This window comes from Haemorhous mexicanus, chromosome 29, assembly GCF_027477595.1.
Source record: "Haemorhous mexicanus isolate bHaeMex1 chromosome 29, bHaeMex1.pri, whole genome shotgun sequence".
Classification (NCBI taxonomy): domain Eukaryota; kingdom Metazoa; phylum Chordata; class Aves; order Passeriformes; family Fringillidae; genus Haemorhous; species Haemorhous mexicanus.
Genome location: NC_082369.1, coordinates 1,339,516 through 1,358,071, shown reverse-complemented (window position 1 = coordinate 1,358,071; position 18,556 = coordinate 1,339,516). Strand labels below are relative to the sequence as shown.

Below are 18,556 nucleotides of genomic sequence, written 5' to 3'. Positions count from 1 at the left end.
CAGTCTTGAAGGCACAGAATATAATATCCAGCATAAATGGAACAGACGACTGGGGATACAAGCATCGTAACGTCACCCTAGGACACACCTCTAAAATAGACTTTCTTCAGTTCACTTAGGGAGACAAGTCTCTCTTATTAAAGTTTTGGAGATTTCTCCACAAGAGGAAAGAAAACAGTTTTCTCGTGGCTCTCAATTACATCATGAATAACAGCTGCCCAGGGAACCCTGCCATTATGAAGTCCTTCCCATTGCCACAAGCCTTCCCACAGCTTGTCAATGGGCCATGTCGACTTATGGGATATTGTTTTAAAGATGTGCTGTTCAAAGGCAAAAGTTCTCATTATCTATTTCTAAAATCATCTTCATCCCAGGGAACAGAGATCTTCTTTTTCTTCTTCTTCTCCTGGAAGCACAGGACTACAATTCTCTCTTTCTCTGTTCAACCTTCTCATGGGATCACATTTCAATATCTGCTTATCTAAGCATGGAGGCCTTTGCTCAATATCAATTTGAACAATTTCATCTCCCCATAGTTTCATGTGTTATAGGAAAAAAATCTTTTCTCCATAGCTTACAAGAGGATTTCAGCCCCAAGATCAAGGCATCTTCTCCTCCCTTCCATCTGGGACTTAACTTCTTCCTCACTGACTTCAATGTTTTCATGTTGTTCCTTAACATGCTTGCATCTTGTTCTTTTCTTTCACTTGAGGGAAGACTGAAGCACTTGAAAGGGTTAACATCCCACCTATGGCCTACCTGACCCACTGGTAACTTGTGGCAGGGAGCTGTGGCTCGGCTGTGTCCGGATCAGTCTCATGGTTGGACTTTAGTTTTCTCTGTGTTCAATTCCAGCTGCAGGGCCACTCTGCTTGGGCTGCAGGGGTCTCAGGTTTCAGCTGCACTGGGGTGAGGGGACCTGACGGTAAGATCTTCACAGCCGCAGCCAGTCCTGCTCGGCCAGGGCTTGGCAGCCTCCCCCCGCTTTCATGCTTGGCAGCTGCTGGGGCCTGGCCCAGCCAGAACGGGCCAACTGGGGGTGGGCAGGGCGGCGAGCGACCCAGGGAGGGGGAAGGAGCTTGGTCTGAGGCAGGGCCACTTGGCCCAGCCTGGCCAAAATGGGGGCTGGGGCTGGGGCCTGCCACCTCCTCACCAACCAGAAAATAAAGACAAGCTTCCCAGGTTTTTTCATTTTTAACATGCATGTTTCACAGAGGCAAGTCCAGCTTCTCAGTGGTTCAACAGACTGTCAGTTACACAAAAAACTTTACATCACTGTAGTATATAGTAGAGATAATTCATGCTGTGTATGTATATAAAATATTGCGAGATCCAACATATGGCTTTGACCACCCTGGCTGGGAGCAGAGTCTTATTTCTATTCAACTAGTTTCTGGACATCGTTAAGATAATATCAAGCCCGTTAATGTAAGAATGAAACCTTCCCGGGCCATGAGTGCTGGCTGACTTCCCAGGAATGTCTGAGCCGTTCACGAGAACTTGCACCTGGGGAGGCATCTACCAGCTCAAGCACCGGCAATACTCCGTTACATGTGAAAGAAGGCTATTCTGAAGATGTCCAGCCAGCCATCCAGACCTCTGGACTGGCTTTTGTACACTTCTGCATCTGTACGGTCCCAGTTATACATGTGAAGGGACACAAAAGAAAGAATCTTCTGTCATTTCCGCCTCAGGCCGAATAAACGAGTTATAAGCCAGCTGCATGAAGCATTCGGGGTGAACTGCTAAGGAGATGCTGGCACTCTGTCAGTCGGATCCAGGTTCACCCAGCGCCGACTTCCGGGGTTGACGCTGCCTTGGCTGTGGTGGTTTTTCGAAATTCTATTTTTGTTGTTGATCTAATATATCTTTGTTAAATTTTGTTTATAAATTTGGTTGCTGATCTGATCATTTGTAACAATTACTTCCCTAAATTTTCCTCCAAACCATGACACTGACCCAGGCCAATCTTGGTGGAAATACCTCGTTGGCACACCTCACAGACCCACTCACCCGTTGGAACCACACACACCTTCCCTTTGCATCGTGGGATATAACAGGCAATACTGTGGTACTTAAAACTTTGTTTACCACATTTCGAGCATTTAAAGATGACCATTTTCTGCCTATGGGTCCTCTTAAGATGGTCAATCAGCCCCAGCATTCAAGTAAACTGAGTAGCACAGTGAGGACAAGATGGATTTTTGTCAGGGATGGACACGACAGGAGCCCTGACTGGTGTTCTGCCCTCACTGGTCCTAGGAAAAACCTCAGGTATTTTACTCTCTCTGGCTGCACACTCAGAATCATCCTGAGCCAGCCCAAAATGTGAGATCTCATGTGGCTCAGGGGCTCTGCCAAACCCTCCCAAACAACTCCCAGATGGACTCCAACCACACAAGCAACCCCAGAGTTTACAAACTTCAAACATACCAGACTGAAACTCTCTTCCCTGGGCACAGAGGGTAAAGATGGAACTTTGGTAGATCTGACCCTCAAATCCAAGGGGTCACTCTGTGTGGCTGTTGATATCAATCCCAAAGCCATTGATTGCACCATTGCAATACCCGGAGGAATAACAACAGGTCACGTCCAAGTGAGGGCAGTAAAAGTCAGCAACTGGCCCTCTCCCAAACTGCTGTGTCCAACTCAAGCCTGTGGGCAAGGCCCTGGGTGACACTGAAGCAACTGTACCAATAATCTTGTTTCAGCGAGATCGCGAAACTACTGCTGTGTAGCAGCCACAGGGCCAGCAAGGCCTCCCTGGCAGTCAGTTGGCAAAGATAAGAAATGCCTAGTCATGATGACTGGACGAAAAGAAGCCCCTCTTCCACCTTCGGACCCTTGTTATCTCTCTGTAAGATGATAGGTCATTTTCACCTCGACCCTTACTATTGGACTGTTTCCCAAAACTCACATGCCCTATATAAACCCCCATTTCTGCGCTGTAGAGCAGAAGAGCTGTCACTGTGACCCTTCACAGAAGCTGCCAATAAAGACACCTCTGTGGAACCTCATACAGCTCTTCTCCTCTCTCATCCCTGCGTCTGCCAAGGCACTTAGCAAGCAAAGAGCTGAAATCGCTATAGAGCTGAATTTACCAAAGAGCTGATCTCACTGAAAGAGCTAAGCTGCTTGCTAAGTTCACCTGTGGCTGGGAGCCTGCCTGGTGCACGTGGACAGGTTGTGCTTAGCAGGACTTCACTATCCGGGACACCTATGGCAGCTGGGGTCTGACAGACCCCGAAAACTCAGCCATAATAGATCTGTCTGTTGCAAACCCCGTTACAGATCTAACCTTGCTAGCCCCTGGACTTTATCCGTCTGTCAAGTGACTGTAACTGCCCAACACCCTTTACAATTTTGGAAGCATGTTAAAAAGAAAGCAGCTGAAGTGGAGGACTGGGATTTATTAGAAAAAGTAGGTCCACCAAAAACATTGGATCCTCAGAGTGTTGGATATGAATGCTGTTTCTGATAAACCTGTGGCTTTTCCTGTTTTTAAAGCAGTTCCTCATTCAGGACAAAATGTTAGTCATCAAGTTTTTGCATGGAGGGTCATGCAAGACCTCCAAGCAAAGGTAGCTAAATTTGGTACTAATTCCCCAGAGGTAATAAAATTAATTATTGTTCTTAATGCTGATGTGCTTGCTCCTTATGATATTATGCATCTTGCCACAATTTTGTTTCAACCAGTACCTTATGGTGTACTTCAAAATACCTGAAGGCAATTAGCCGAGTGAATGGCTTCAAATAATATGCAATAACCCCAGTAGGACCCTCATTTTGCTGGGGGAGTTGATGCCTTATTAGGCAATGGACCTTTTTCTAACCCAGATTTACAGGCAAGGTGGGACCCTCTGGTTTTGGCATGGGCTCAACAAATAGGTATGAGTGCTTTGATTAAAACAATGGAGATCACAGCCCCAAGACAAAGATATGTTACTGCACAACAAAGGGACAAAGGAACCTTTTTTACAATTTGTGGAAAAGGTTGCTGCAGCCACTGAGAAACAAGGGGATGATGAAAATTTGTGGCAAATTTTATACAAGCAATTGGCCAAAGATAATACGAACAAAGATTGCAGAAAAATTATCAAAACCTTTCCTGGGGATTCCTTGTTAGCTGATACTGTAACTGTTTGCTTGAGACAGTTGAGCACAAAATGGCTGTTCTTGCAGCCTCCCATCATTTGCTGAAAGACTTCTAGCTACGTCTCTTTACTGTGACCAGAATGCTGCTGTTTCTTAAAACCCCCTTTTAAAAAAATCAAATGTTGACCTTGTATTTTTGGTAAATTGTGAATTTTTATAGTGTTACAGTTTTTACTAGAGGAATTCGGAACTATCTGTGTGCACTGTGGCACAGTTATAGTTATAGCTTTTACTACAATAATTAGGAATTTATATACCCAACAATATTTGCAACACTTAATCTTTACCCTTTTATTCATTCCTATGGCCTTGAATTATATCTGCAGCAATTCTTTGAAGTTTGTAAATAATTAGCTCACAAATGTTTTACTGCTCAGCTGGCAAAGCTGTTGTAATGAGGCAGCTGGTTTCTTACCACAACTCTAGAAATTTATAAATCTAAAAATATTTGCAGCAACTAATTTTTTTCTTATCTATGCCCAAATCCACATTACATAAAATTACAACGTCTTTGTCACACTTTTTTTTCAATCCCTCCAGTATAATCATTCTGTTCTTATTTTAATTGTAGGTTCTTCAAATTATCAGTGCATTTTGTATTAATAGTATTAGAATAACTTACATCTTGTTGTATCTATGACTTTCAAAGATGGTAATTTTTAGTTAAGGTCCAATATTGTCAGATTTAGGTAACGCTCAGTTACGTTCTGTTAATTTGAGTAAGGTTAAGTTCCATTAAGTTAATTTTGTTAGACTTAATCTCTGTTAAACTTAGGTATTCCTAAATTTGCGCAGTTTTATTCAGATCCAGTTTTATTCAGATCAAGTTATGGTCAGTAATAATAACATTAACTTTGAGTTCTCTTAATTAACTGTACCTTTTGCTTTACTGAGGTGACATTGAGTTACATTGACATTAATATGGAATCTTTTTAAGGTAGAGTTTTATTGAGTTCATTCTCTCCAAGATTTTTTTTCTCTCCAAATTAATTTCTACCCAGTTTAGGTGTTGGTTAATCTAGGTTATCCTAGCTTTTGTTAAAGGATGCTTGTATAAACTGCAAGGTATACTTTTCTTTCCTAGAGATAAAACAGAGCCTCTGAAACAGCTGTGATGAAGCACTGATAAACACCTGCTTGTGTACTAAGATTAAACCCTTGGTTCCCTCGCAGATTCAGCAGGTGTCAATGCTCTTCACAAGCCAACATGGTCACTTATTGTAATCTCTGCTGTTTTATCTTCCATAGATAACACAGAAGAGTGGGTGGTGGTTCTGCAGTATAGCTATTATCCATTGAAAGCTGTTTAGTTTTTTACTTTGTTTCATTTTTACTGTTATAAATACATGAATATTTAGATAATAGGCACTATTCATAAGATATTATTACAGCCAGCTTCTCATATGCTTTAACATCTCTTTGTGTAATTATCTACAGGACACGTGTCATTTCAGGATGTAGTCCCAGTTATTCTCACAGAAACACTCCAGCAGTTTGCTGTGCTTTGGGCATCACATAACTGCTATTATTGTGAGACTTGTTTTTAGGGTATGTTTAGGGAGCTCCCTCCCAATTAGAGCTTGGGCTGTGGCCAAGCCCTGGCTCTACCTGGATGGGAAATTTGCCAACAAACCCAGATGTTTTCTGCATCAAAACTAGATTCAAGTCACTTTGATTTGGCAATCTGACCCTTTATATATGACAGCTGAACCTATTTTTAGGGTGAGCTTGGGAATCATTGTCCAGAAGTGATTCTTCAAGTCCTCACTGAAATTAGGTTTATCAGCTATTTGTAGACTCTGGGATGATGGTACAGTATTTCAGAGATTCCTAATTACCTAATTTCACATGTATTATTAATTATGTGCATTATCTGAAATATTCTTAATTGTTGTACCTGACTTATTCAGTTATTGTCAGTTTCTTCTTCACTACATGTATTGTTTTGCCTTGATGCTTCTTCATGCTGATAACCAAAGATATGCATCTCATCAGAAAAAACCCCAAAAAACCCAAAACCACCCTCCAAAAAAAAAGAAAAAAGAAGGGGAATTTAGTACCTTAAGAACATCCAAATAATGTAATATGTACATTAGAAATTTAGACAACAAGGGCATTTAAAAGCACAATGCCCACAAAATGATGAACAAGAAGTAACAACCAATGAATAGACTTGGCTATTGGTTAGCCAAATAAAGCAATGACACAGCTTTAAGTGGGTTATTAATGGATGTAGATAGTATTAGACATGCAACTTTGCAGAACAGAGCAGCTATTGATTTTTTGCTATTAGCTAGTGGTTATGGCTGTCAGGATTTTGAAGGTATATGTTGTATGAATTTATCAGACCACAGCAAACCAATTCAAGGAGTATTTTAAATTTGAAAGAGAGAATCAATGAATTACAGGTGGATGAAGGATAGAGACTGTTAGATGGTCGTTATAAAGGTTGGGGTATCACTGGGTGGCTTAAAGCATTATTGAAAACTGGACTTGTTATTTTACTGGTGGATGTAATTATTGTTCTGTGTCTCCCCTGTCTGCTTGAATTTTTGCAAAGGGCCCTGCAAAAATCCTTGGCAGCTGTGTTTGTGGCTCAAATACAAAAAGGGGGAACTCTGGAGGGGGCTGACAGCTGGTCTGTGAGCCAAAAGTTTGAGCTAGCGAAGGAAGAAATTGAAAAGATACGTGTTTACCCCGAAAGGAAGAGGACAAGGTCGTTCGCATGGGAACCCAAAGAACAGAGATAAGCAAGGGACAGTTGGACTTAGAGAAACAAACTGAGTATTGGCCTTCTGATTTTTTGTAAATGCTTGCTAAATATGTTCACGCAGCATGCTTCTCACAAATGAACACAATGAGTTTTTAATGTGACCAATGACTTAATTGCACGCTTTGTCAAGAAACACATTAAGTTAAGGAATGTATAAAAGAGAACAAGCAGCAATAAAAAAAGCCTTTGATACATTGTTTGGTGTATAGTTTCTGTCCGTCTTGACTATGACACTCCATGTTTGTTATTATCATTATTAAAGTTTTTATTTTCCAAGCTAGACCATCATTCCCATTCCTTATTTTGCCAGCTCCCTCCAGCCAAGACAAGCAAGGGGATCACTGCGAACCATAAGCTATGATACAGAACCTGTTTCCATTGCCAGGGTGATGGGGGGTTGCAGTAACTGACCATGTTGGAAGCAGAGATGAGCATGACTGGGAAGGAGTGGCAAAAACATCTCTTGTGACTGGCCCAGAGTATTCTGGGCATGGATTTCCTCCAGAATGGCTATTACAAAGACCCAAAGGGACTCAGGTAGACTTTTCAAAGAGCTGCTGTAGAGGCAGAGAACATTAAGCAGTTGAACACCTTGCCTGGACTACCAGAAAACCCATCTGCAGTAAAACTCCTGAAGGTAGAAGAGCAACAGGTACCAATTGCCCCCTCAGTGGTACACCGCCAGCAGTATCAGACGAATCGAGATGCCGCGATCCCCATCCAAAATGATCCGAGAGTCGGAGAGCCAAACCACTCACCCTTCAACAGCCCCATTTGGCCTGTGCACAAGTCTGACAGAGAATGGAGATTGACTGTGGACTATCGTGGCTTGAATGAAGTGACTCCACTGCTGAGTGCTGCTGTGCTGGACATGCTGGAACTCCAGTATGAGCTGGAGTCCAAGGCACCAAAGTGGTACGCCACTCTTGACATTGCTAACACATTATTCTCCATTCCCCTGGCAGCAGAATGCAGGCCTCAGCTTGCTTTCACTTGGAGGGCTGGGCAGTGCACTTGGAACCGACTGCCCCAGGAGTGGAAGCACAGCCCCACCATCTGCCATGGACTGATCCAGACTGCACTGGAAAAGGGTGAGGCTCCAGAACACCTGCAGTGCATAGATGACATCATTGTGTGGGGGAGCACAGCAATGGAAGTATTTGAGAAAGGAGAGAGGATCATCCAGATTCTGCTGGAAGCCGTCTTCGCAATCAAGAAGAGCAAAGTCAAGGGACCTGCCCAGAGAGATCCAGTTCCTGGGAGTAAAGTGGCAAGATGGACGGCATCAGATTGCAACTGAAGTCATCAACAAGATCACCACGATGTCTCCATCAACTAATAAGAAGGAGACACAAGCTTTCCTAGGCACCATAGGTTTTTGGAGAATGCACATTCCTGAGTACAGTCACATTGTGAGCCCTCTTTACCTGGTCACCTGCAACAAGAATGATTTCTACTGGGGCCCTGAACAGAAACAAGCCTTTGCCCAGATCAAGCAGGAGATCATTCATGCAGTTGCCCTTGGCCCAGTCAGGATAGGACCAGAGGTGAAGAATATGCTCTACTCTGCAGCCGGGAACAATGGCTTGTCCTGGAGCCTATGGCAGCCCGAATGTGCCTGGGGATACTTGAGGCCAGCTACTGGGATTCTGGAGCCAAAGTTACCAAGGGTCCAAAGCCAACTACATTCCCACAGAGAAGGAAATCTTGGCCGTCTATGAAGGTTCCTGTCACATCGCAGGGATGAACCAGAAGTGGAAGCAGCCGTATGGAGCACCACATATCAGGTTGCCCAAGCTACCAAAGGAGAGAAGGTGGATCAAGTCAAAATGCTGAACTCAAGGCTGTTCAACTGGCCCTGGACATTGCTGAGAGAAAGAAGTGGCCAAAGATCTACCTTTATACCAATCACAGAATAATTAGGTTAGAAGAGACCTCTAAGATCATCGAGTCCAACCTATGCCCTAACACCTCAACTAGACAATAGCACCAAGTGCCATGTCCAGTCTTTTTTTAAACACATCCAGAGATGGTGATTCTACCACTTCCCTGGGAAGAGCATTCCAGTATTTTATTATTCTTTCGGTGAAAAATTTTTTCCTAATATCCAACCTACACCTTCCCTGATGTAGCTTGAGACTGTGTCCTCTTGTTCTGTCAGTTGCTGCTTGGTGGAAGAGACCGACTCCCACCTGTCTACAACCTCCCTTCAGGAAGTTGTAGAGAGCAGTAAAGTCACCTCTAAGCCTTCTCTTCTCCAGGCTAAACAACACCAGTTCCTTCAAACATTCCTTATAGGGCTTGTGTTCCAAGCCTCTCCCCAGCCTTGTTGCCCTCCTCTGGACACGCTCAAGCATCTCAACGTCCTTCCTAAACTGAAGGGCCCAGAACCAGACACAGTATTCAAGATGCGGTCTCACCAGCGCCAAGTACAGGGGAAGAATTACCTCCCTGCTCCTGCTGGCCACACCATTCCTAATGCAGGCCAGGATGCCATTGGCCTTCTGGCCACCAAGGAACATTGCTGGCTCATATTCAACTGGCTGTCAACCAGCGCCCCCAGGTCCCTTTCCGCTTGAACACTATCCAGCCACACTGTCCCCAGGTTGTAACGCTGTAGGGGATTTTTGTGGGCAAAATGTAGAACTCGGCATTTAGACTTATTAAACTTCATGCTGTTGGACTCTGCCTATCCACCCAATCGATCTAAGTCTCTCTGCAGAGCCCTCCTTCCTTCTAATAGACCAATACAAGCTCCAAGCCTAGTGTCGTCTGCAAATTTACTAACGAAGGACTCAATGCCCTCATCTATGTCGTCTATAAAAATATTAAATAGAACTCGTCCCAGTACAGACCCCTGAGGGACCCACTGGTGACTGGCTGCCAGCTGGATGCAGCACCATTCACCATCACTCTCCGGGCCCGGCCATCCAGCCAGTTCTGAATCCAGCACAGAGTGCTCCTGTCCAAGCTGTGGGCTGCCAGCTTCTCCAGGAGTATGCTGTGGGAGACAGTGTCAAAGGCCTTAATGAAGTCTAAATAGACAACATCCACAGCCTTTCCTGAATCCACCAGGTGTGTCACCCGGTCATAGAAGGAGACCAGGTTGGTCAGACATGACCTACCCCTCGTAAACCCATGCTGACTGGGTCTGATACTCTGGCCATCCTGTAAGTGCTGTGTGATAGCACTCAGTATGAACTGCTCCATTATCTTACCTGGTACTAAGGTCACACTAACTGGCCTGTAATTACCAGGATCCTCCTTTCTACCTTTTTTGTAAACGGGTGTCACACTGGCCAGTGTCCAATCATCTGGAACCTCACCAGTGAGCCACAACTCTTGATAAATGCTGGAGAGCGGCTTTGCAAGCTCATATGCCAGCTCCTTCATCATCCTAGGATGGATCCCATCTGGTCCCATTGATTTATAAATATCCAAGTGTCCCAGCAGTTCTCTAACTGCCTCTTCTTGGATGACAAGAGGACCATTCTGCTCCCTGGCACCACCTACCAATCCCTGAGGACAGCTGTCTTGAGGACAAGCTGTCTTACCACTAAAGACTGAGGCAAAGAAGGCATTAAGCATTTCTGCCTTTTCCTCATCTTTAGTTACTAGGTTGCCTGCCTCATCCATCGAGGAACAGAGGCCGGTTATACCCTTGCTTTTACCATTAATACATATGTAAAAACTTTTTTTATTATTTTTAACAGAAGTTGCCAAGTTAAGTTCAAACTAAGCTTTGGCCTCCCTAATTTTTATTCTACATGCCCTAGCAGCTCCCTTAAATACTTCCTGAGAAATCAGTCCCTCCTTTAAAAGACGATACATCTCTTTTTTAATTTCTAAGTTCCTTCAAAAGCTCATTGCTCATGCAGACTGGACATTTGCCTCGTTGACTTGTCTTTCAGCACAGAGGGACAGTCTGTTCCTGTGCCCTCAAGATCTCTGCTTTGAAGCACACCCATCTCTCCTGGACTCCTTTGTTTTCAAGGGCTGTTTCCCAAGGAACTCTCTAAATAAGTCTCTTAAATAGGCCAAAGCCTGCCCTCTGGAAGTCCAACATAGAGATCTTAGTGATATTCCTCCTTATTTCATCAATTATCAAGAATTCTCCAATTTCATGATCACTGTGCCCCAAGTGGCCTCCAACCGCCACATCACCCACCAGTCCATCCATATTTGTGAACAACAGGTCTAACACAGCCCCTTCCCTGGTGGGCTCTCCCACCAGATGTGACAAAAAGTTATCCTCCACATACTCTAAAAACTTTCTAGACTGCTGTTTTTCTGCTGTATAAAGGAGTCCCCCGTTTGCCCAATTGCACTGACCTCACAGGCTTTCACAGGGACTCAGTGGCAACATCCCAAGTGCCCCCAGGCTGCTAAGCAGCTGTGATGTCACAGGCACTAACGGGGCTTCCACGCTGTCATCCTAAAAGACTTCATGCTGCTAAAGAGCTGTAATGTCGCAGGCACTCACAGGCTCTGCGGTCACATTCCGAGGGTGTCCAAGGCTGCAAAAGAACCATGACGTCACACGCTGTTAGAGGAACTCCACAGGGACATCCCAGGGGGCTCCAGGCTGCTAAAGAAGTGCTTTGTCAAAGCCACTCAGAGGGGTCCCATCGCGACAAGCCAGTGGCCGCTGTGCTTCTAAAGAGCAGTGAGGTCACAGCAGCTCTGTGCTGACATCCCCTGTGTTTCTACGCTGCTAAAGAACTCTGATGTCACTGGCCTTGACAGTGGCTCCGTGGTGACATCGCACGTTTCTCTAAACTGCTAAAGAGCACTCAGCTCAAAGGCCCTCCCAAGGCTTCCATCCTCACATCCCAGAGGGATCCAGGTTTCTAAAGAGCCCTGAGCTCACCTGCACTCACACGGCTTCCATGGTGAGATCGCAGGGTTCTCTGGGCCTTCTAGGGAGCCAGGAGTCACCGGCAGAGAGAAGCGTTCCATGCTCACATCCTAGAAGACTCTGGGCTGCTAAAGAGACGGCAGGAGCAGTCACAGGTGCTCCGTGCTGACATCCCAAGGCTCTTCAATCTTCCTCCTCTCAGTTACCCTCAGCACCGCCACTGCCCCTCCCCTGCCCCTCCCCACGCCCCACCGCTCCAGGGGAGGGAAGGAGGGAGGGAGTCCTTAGGAGCCGCCGGGCTTCCTGACCCTGCCCCTTCCTCGGACAGGCAGCAGCGTGAGATGTCTGAGCCCGGGGCTTGGGTCTCTAACCCCGCCGTGCCCCTGCCCTGTCTCCCGCCTTCATTTCTGCATCGCTCCCTCGCCCCGCCGCGGGCAGAAGGAGAAGCGGGGAAGTCGTGGGACAAACGCCATTAAACAAGACTCCGAGCGACCCACCCAGAAATCTCCTTGGCCAAGAGACACCGCGCAGCCGCCGGCAGCACCCGCAGCCCGTGCCCGGCCTGGCCCGTGCCCGGCCTGGCCCGTGCCCGGCCTGGCCCGTGCCCGGCCTGGCCCGTGCCCGGCCTGGCCCGTGCCCGGCCTGGCCCGTGCCCGGCCTGGCCCGTGCCCGGCCTGGCCCGTGCCCGGCCTGGCCCGTGCCCGGCCTGGCCCGTGCCCGGCCTGGCCCGTGCCCGGCCTGGCCGCCCCACACGCTCTCTGCCCAGCGCAGCCTCCTCCGCTCCGGGCGGCGGCTGGAAAAGCCTTTCCCGTGGTGCTCCGCGCCACCGCCCGGCCCGAGCGGGGACGGCCCTGAGAGGCGGCGCGGGGACCGAGGCGAAAACAGAAGGGAGAAAAGAACATCGAAAGGAAAACGCGGCGTGGGGGCGGTGGGAAAGAGAAACGAAGAATTACCGCACTTCCCTCTGCACTCCTGCCCATACCCGCACCTCCGCCTGCCGCGTCGAAGAATAAAACATCCCGGCAGGGCAATACAAAATTCCCTCCCCTCAGAGCGCAGCAGCGAAGCCGAAAGCCGCCAAGGGCGCCCGGCCCTGCGCTCTCGCGGCGGGCGGAGCCCTCGGGCCGGGCCGGTGGCTGCGGGCCGGGCTGTGCCGCCTCGCCACGCTCCCCTCAGCCGGGCTGTGTGCCGGGCTGGGCGGGCTCGGGGGCAGCGGGGCCGGGCGGCGCAGGCGGAGCGAAGGGAGGCGGCTCGCCGGGGGCGCGGCGGGGGCAACCGGAAAAAAAAAAAATCTTACCAAAAAAAAAAAAAAAAATACTGCGGTAGGGCGTGATGGTGAAAATAAAGGAGTACGATTTAGGGGCCTGGTGGCTCTCCGGGTCAAAGGATATCTCCAGCGTCCAGCTCGAGCCACCTGCTGCCAGTTTCCTGAGGGCCCAGAGGTTGCTTCTTTTGCCCCCACTTTCCTTCCAGCTATGGCAAAGCCAAGATCACACGATATAGCTCAGATTCCCTCATCAGTACTTATCAAATATCCCTGTCACCACCTTCCACCGGGCAGAAAACCAGTTAAGGATGTTCTATGTTCATACTGTCACTTATGTCCACCTGGGTCATGCAAGTCAAGTTGAGAGGGGAGGAAGAGGCCATGAGCCACTTGAGAGGCCACCCAGGCTCAGATAACACCTGTAATTTTTACTGTCTTCCACTGCCAGCTTATCTGGGAAAGCCTGGGAGTGTCATCAAGGCTGAGGGAAGTCATTCCCTGCCAATTTGAGGCACACACACTGGATGATAATGAATATGAGGAGACAATACTTCTCAAAGTAATTTTAAATCTGTGATGCTAAATACCCCCCTCCCCTTTCAGGCCTCACCGTGATCTATCTGAGAAATGCTGGTTAGGCCTTGGCCTTGACGAACCCTACCTGGGCTGAGCTGCTCTGGAGCTTCTCAGAAACACTGTGTGCTCCCAGGAACTGCTGTGTTCTAATGTGCTTCTGATTTTATTGTTGTTGTTGAATAGACTTTGAAATTTGTTTTTGCCCAAATGGCGTCACATTCTAATTCTCACACTTTGAAAGAAAGCTGCTGATGGAAAGTGGGGACAGGATGAAAGCTTGTTGTGATAAAGGCCATCACTTGGGGCCCTCTAAGGAGGGGTGCCCAAGGAGCCCCTTGGAGCTGTGTGGGGCCGCAGCAGCCGTGAGCAGCAAAGTCCCTGCGAGTGGGGCCTCTGCCAGCCAGGAGCTCTCCTGTTTGCTGCACTCAGGGCATCGCTGTAGATGGAACAGTGTCACTGGAACTCCCCTAAAACTGCTCTGGTGGGGACCCTGTGGGGACAGGAATGTCACTGGGGACCCCCAGCACCCACATATCCCCCATCCACTCTGATGGAGATCCTGCAGGGAGAGGAGTGTCACCAGGACAACCCAGACACACACCCACCCCTCCTTCCACCTGGAAGGCGGTTGTAATCAGATGGGGGCTGGTCTCTTCTCCCAGGCAAACACTGACAGAAGGAGAGGACACAGTCTTAAGCTGTGCCAGGGGAAGTTTAAGCTGGACATTAGGAAAAAATTCTTTACTGAAAGAGTGATTGGGCGTTGGAAGGGGCTACCTAGGGAGGTGGTAGACTCACCGCACCTGGAGGTGTATAAAAAAAGACTGGATGTGGCACTCAGTGCCAGGGTTTAGTTGATAAGGTGGTGTTAGGTCATAGGTTGGACTTGATGATCTCAAAGGTCTTTTCCAGCCCAGTTAGTCCTATGATTCAGTGAACTTTGGTGCTACTGCGACTTTTCCTCTCCTGGAGGAGCCTCTTCCACAACAGCCCCTGGAGGAGGGGACAAGGACAGCTCCATGTCACCCCCGAGGCCCTTGGAGGGGGTGGGATCAGAGGTAGGGGGTACCCACCTTGAGATTGATGAACTGCGAGGTTGGGGGGTTGTCTCTTTTTAGGGCTTCTCACAGCCCCCCAGGGTCTGGGAGGAACCAGAGTCAGCACACACAGTACTCCCAGACCACCCCTCTTTCCCTGGGAAACATCCCCCAAAGGTGCCAGATCCTGCTGGCATCTCGTGCAGCCAAGCTTTGGGTAGGCAAAGGGGAGCTCAGGGGGGCAAAGGAGAAGGGGCAGAGGGGTTTATCCTGCTCCTGGTTCAGTGCCCAGTGCTGATGCCCAGTGCCAGTGTCAGGCCTCAGTGCCCAGCCCCACTGTCCAGTCCAACTGTCCAGTGCCCAATGTCAATGCCCAGTACTGGTGGCCAGTCCCACTGCCCAGCCTCAGTGTCCAGTCCCACTGCCCAGCCCCAGTCCCAGTTCTCAGTCTCATTTCCCAGGCCTGGTGCCATGATGCCACTGCTCTAGGACAATCCCCACCCTGGTCCCAGATGGGTGCCAGCCCTGCTGCCAGCCCCAATACCAGGTGTGTGCAGATGTGTGCCAGTGTCACCCCCCATCCTGGGGGACACAGGACAGCCACCAGCGGGGCCCAGGGCCAGGCAAAGTCCTACCGGTCCTGGAGGAAGCTGGGTTAAAACCCAGGGATTGGCTGGTGCAGCAGCAAGAAGGAAGTAGTGATGGGGATGGTGACAGTGACAGAACGAGGCAGCCATGCACAACTTGGTGTGGGGCCTGGGGCATGGCATGGGGCATGGTGTGAAGTGTGGCATGGGACACAGCACAGGACACATGGCACAGGGCATGCTGTGGGTTGGAACAGGACCCTGGAGCATGGCACAGGACACAGGACATGACGCAGGACATGGGACATGATTGGAGAGCACAGGGACATGGGAATGACCATGGAGCATGGCATGGGACACAGGGCATGGGACATGGGACATGGCATAGGACATGACCATGGAGGAAAACACAGGGTTCAGTCAATCCCAATCATCACCCTGAACCTCCTCCCACTAACTCCACTGGGACACCCACCCCAAGCCCTGGGGACACCAGTGTCCCCTGGAAGCTGGGCCAGCTCTGGATCTCCTGGAAGAGGGCGTTGCCAGGGCAATTGGTGCGGCTGAGCTGGCCACACAGGGTGAAGTCTGGCTGGACACAGCCAGACTGGACAGCACAGGGCTAGAGTTCATCCTGCATCAGGGCCAGGGTGTCGGGGTCCAGCAGGGTGGCCGAGAAGTCCCAGATGATGCCAGTGCTGAAGCCCTTGGTATTGTAGTCCTTGGTGTGGGCACTGATCCAGTGCCACCCCTGACCCTCATACAGGTACCCGTCTGAGCCCATCACGAAGCTACAAGGACCTGACGGTGGGTACCCAGTGGTGGAGCCATGGGGCGACAGTGGTGGGGACTGCAAAGGGTCAGGGATGGGGACCATGGGGGGCAAATGGACCACAGAGGGTGACAGGGACCATGGTGGGACAGTGATAGGGACAGTAGGGGGGGACAATGGTGGGGACTTACAAGGGGACAGTGATGGGGACCTTGGAGGGCAACAGGTCCTTTGGGTGGTGACAGGGCCTGCCAGGGTACAATGATGGCTCCCTTGGGGGGTGCCAGCTCCCTCAGAGGGTGCCAGTGACCTGCAGCCAATGTTGTCCCAACTGTGGGTATCCTGGTGAAAGCTCTGCATGTCCCTCATGGCATGGGAACAGGTGTAGCAGCTCTGGCATGGCCTCACCGGCTCCAGGGTGTGGTGCAGGAACATGGAGCCCAGCAGGAGCCACAGCAATTACAGGGTGCCCCAGTAGGGACCAGCCCCCACGTGCAGTGTGACAAGGGGCTCCACGTATCCCCTAAGCCCTTAGGGACATGTCAGAGTCCATGTGAGGACAAGGGGCTCAGTGGGTCCTTGGGGACACAGCAGAGTCCATGCGGAGACAAGGAGCTTGATGGGTCTTTAGGGACACATGGGAACATCTGAGGGATGCTCAGCCTGGATGTGGGACGGTCCTCCTGGGAGTTACTGAGGAGATGGGAAGGGGCTACTCAGGGTGTCCTTTGGTGGGGACATGAGGGGGCCAGTGTCCAAGGGACACAACAGTGTTGGCCATGGAGACATGGTGGTGGCCATCTAGGGACTGCCACCCAGGGACCACCACCCAGGGGAGAGAGGGGTGGCCATCCAGGGGACAGAGTTATGTCCATTCAGAGGACACGGTGGCGGTCATCCAGGGAAAACTATGGTGTCCACCCAGGCAGCATAGTGGTGGCCATCCACAGGACATGGTGGTGACCACTCAGGGGTCACAATGGTGTCCACCCAGGGGACCCAAAGCCACCACACCAAGCCACCTGTCCCTACCATCATCTCTCAGTGCCCACCCAGGAGAGTGACCCCACCCCACTCACCCAGAGTCCCCTCTCACTTCTTCCCACCCCATTTGTGCAGTGACAACTCCCATTTGTGTGGTGACAAGCCCCCTTTGTGTGGTAACAACTCCTGTTTACGGGGTGACAACCCCCACTTGTGTGGTGACAACCCCATTTAGAGGGTGACATCCCCTGCCCAAACCCACTCGTTTAACTCCTGTGACACCCGACAAGCCAAGACCACCACCTGCTGTGTCCTCACATCCCTAAGGAGCTGCCAGGTGTGTGACAGCACCCACGGCATCCCCAAAACCTCCTTTTGTCTCCTCCTTCTCTAGCTGTCCTGGCCACACCAGCGCCCCAAAATCCCAGTGCCATAACTGCTGCAGGGGGAGTCTCCCCATTTCCAAGCCATTGCTGGTCCTGCAGTAGCCCTGGAGCAGCTTGGCCAGCAGGATGGGGTCCCAGGCCAGTCGTGCCCCCAGGACCATCCCATCCATGGCTCTGATGACCACAGCATCGGGGATAGGGGACGGGAGGCCCTGCGAGGTGTAATTTTAGTTCTCCACGTCGTCCCAGCAGCTGCTGGGTTCCAGCATGGTCCCACTGTTGTCACCAGGAAAGATGTCCCCAAAGCACATCCGATGATGTGATGGTGACAGTAAAGAGAGGATCAGCAGGGGGTTGAGGCTGGGGAGGGGTCGCCCAAATCCCCCAGACCTCAGCCCCATCTCGATGCTGGCAAAGAGGGGACTGAGGGCCACCATGGAGCTGTTGGGGGCCAGTATGGCCCCATAGTCCAGTGTTGCAGGGTCACAGCGCAGGAGCTTGGTCAGGAGCTGCCACTGCCCAGGAGTGAGACCCGGAAGGGGGTCCTGGAGGTGCTCATCTAGCCCTGCGTGGCACTCCAAGGTGCTGCAGACCCTCAGCCCCTGCCCCAGTGCCGTGGCGGTGGTAGGGGAGCTGTCCCGGGCCGGGGACTCAAGGGTGTCCATGATGTCAGTCGCAGAGAACACATGGCATGTGGGACACCCTTGGGGACGCCTGGGGAGACAGGGGTGGGCAGGGAGCGGGGGCATGTGGGGGAAAGGGTGGGAATGGGGTTGAGGGGGGAAAGGCACCCAAAAATGCATCAAAGCCGGGGGAGGGCAGCCAAAATTAAGGGAAAGGACCAAAATCTGAACAATGCACCTAAAACTGGGGAAAGGACCCTAAACAGAGGAAAAAGACCCAAAAGAAGGGGAAAGAACCCAAAACGGGGTTAAAGGACCCAAGAGAGGTGGAAAGGATCTGAAAGAGGGGGAAAGGACACAAATCAAGGAGAAAAGACACAAAACCAGAGGTCAAAGTGTTGTCAGTGCTGTGGGGTGTCATGGGGTGTCCCTGTCTGTGCCGGGACAGGTGCAGACGCTCAGTGCAAGGAACAGCCACGGCAACATCCTATGGGACAGGAGGACACCCTGCGAGACACGTGACTATCCGGCAGGACAC

The 18,556-nt window shown here is 50.0% G+C and overlaps 1 protein-coding gene across 1 annotated transcript; it reads right to left on the bottom strand.

The window, feature by feature from the left end:
• Positions 1–15,478: 15,478 nt before the first annotated feature.
• Positions 15,479–18,060, bottom strand: LOC132339767 (N-acetylmuramoyl-L-alanine amidase-like). The gene is given in 3 exon segments (XM_059870258.1): positions 15,479–16,044; positions 16,336–16,479; positions 17,786–18,060. Coding segments are annotated over 3 exon segments (777 nt in total). The 3' UTR covers positions 15,479–15,686.
• Positions 18,061–18,556: the final 496 nt, after the last annotated feature.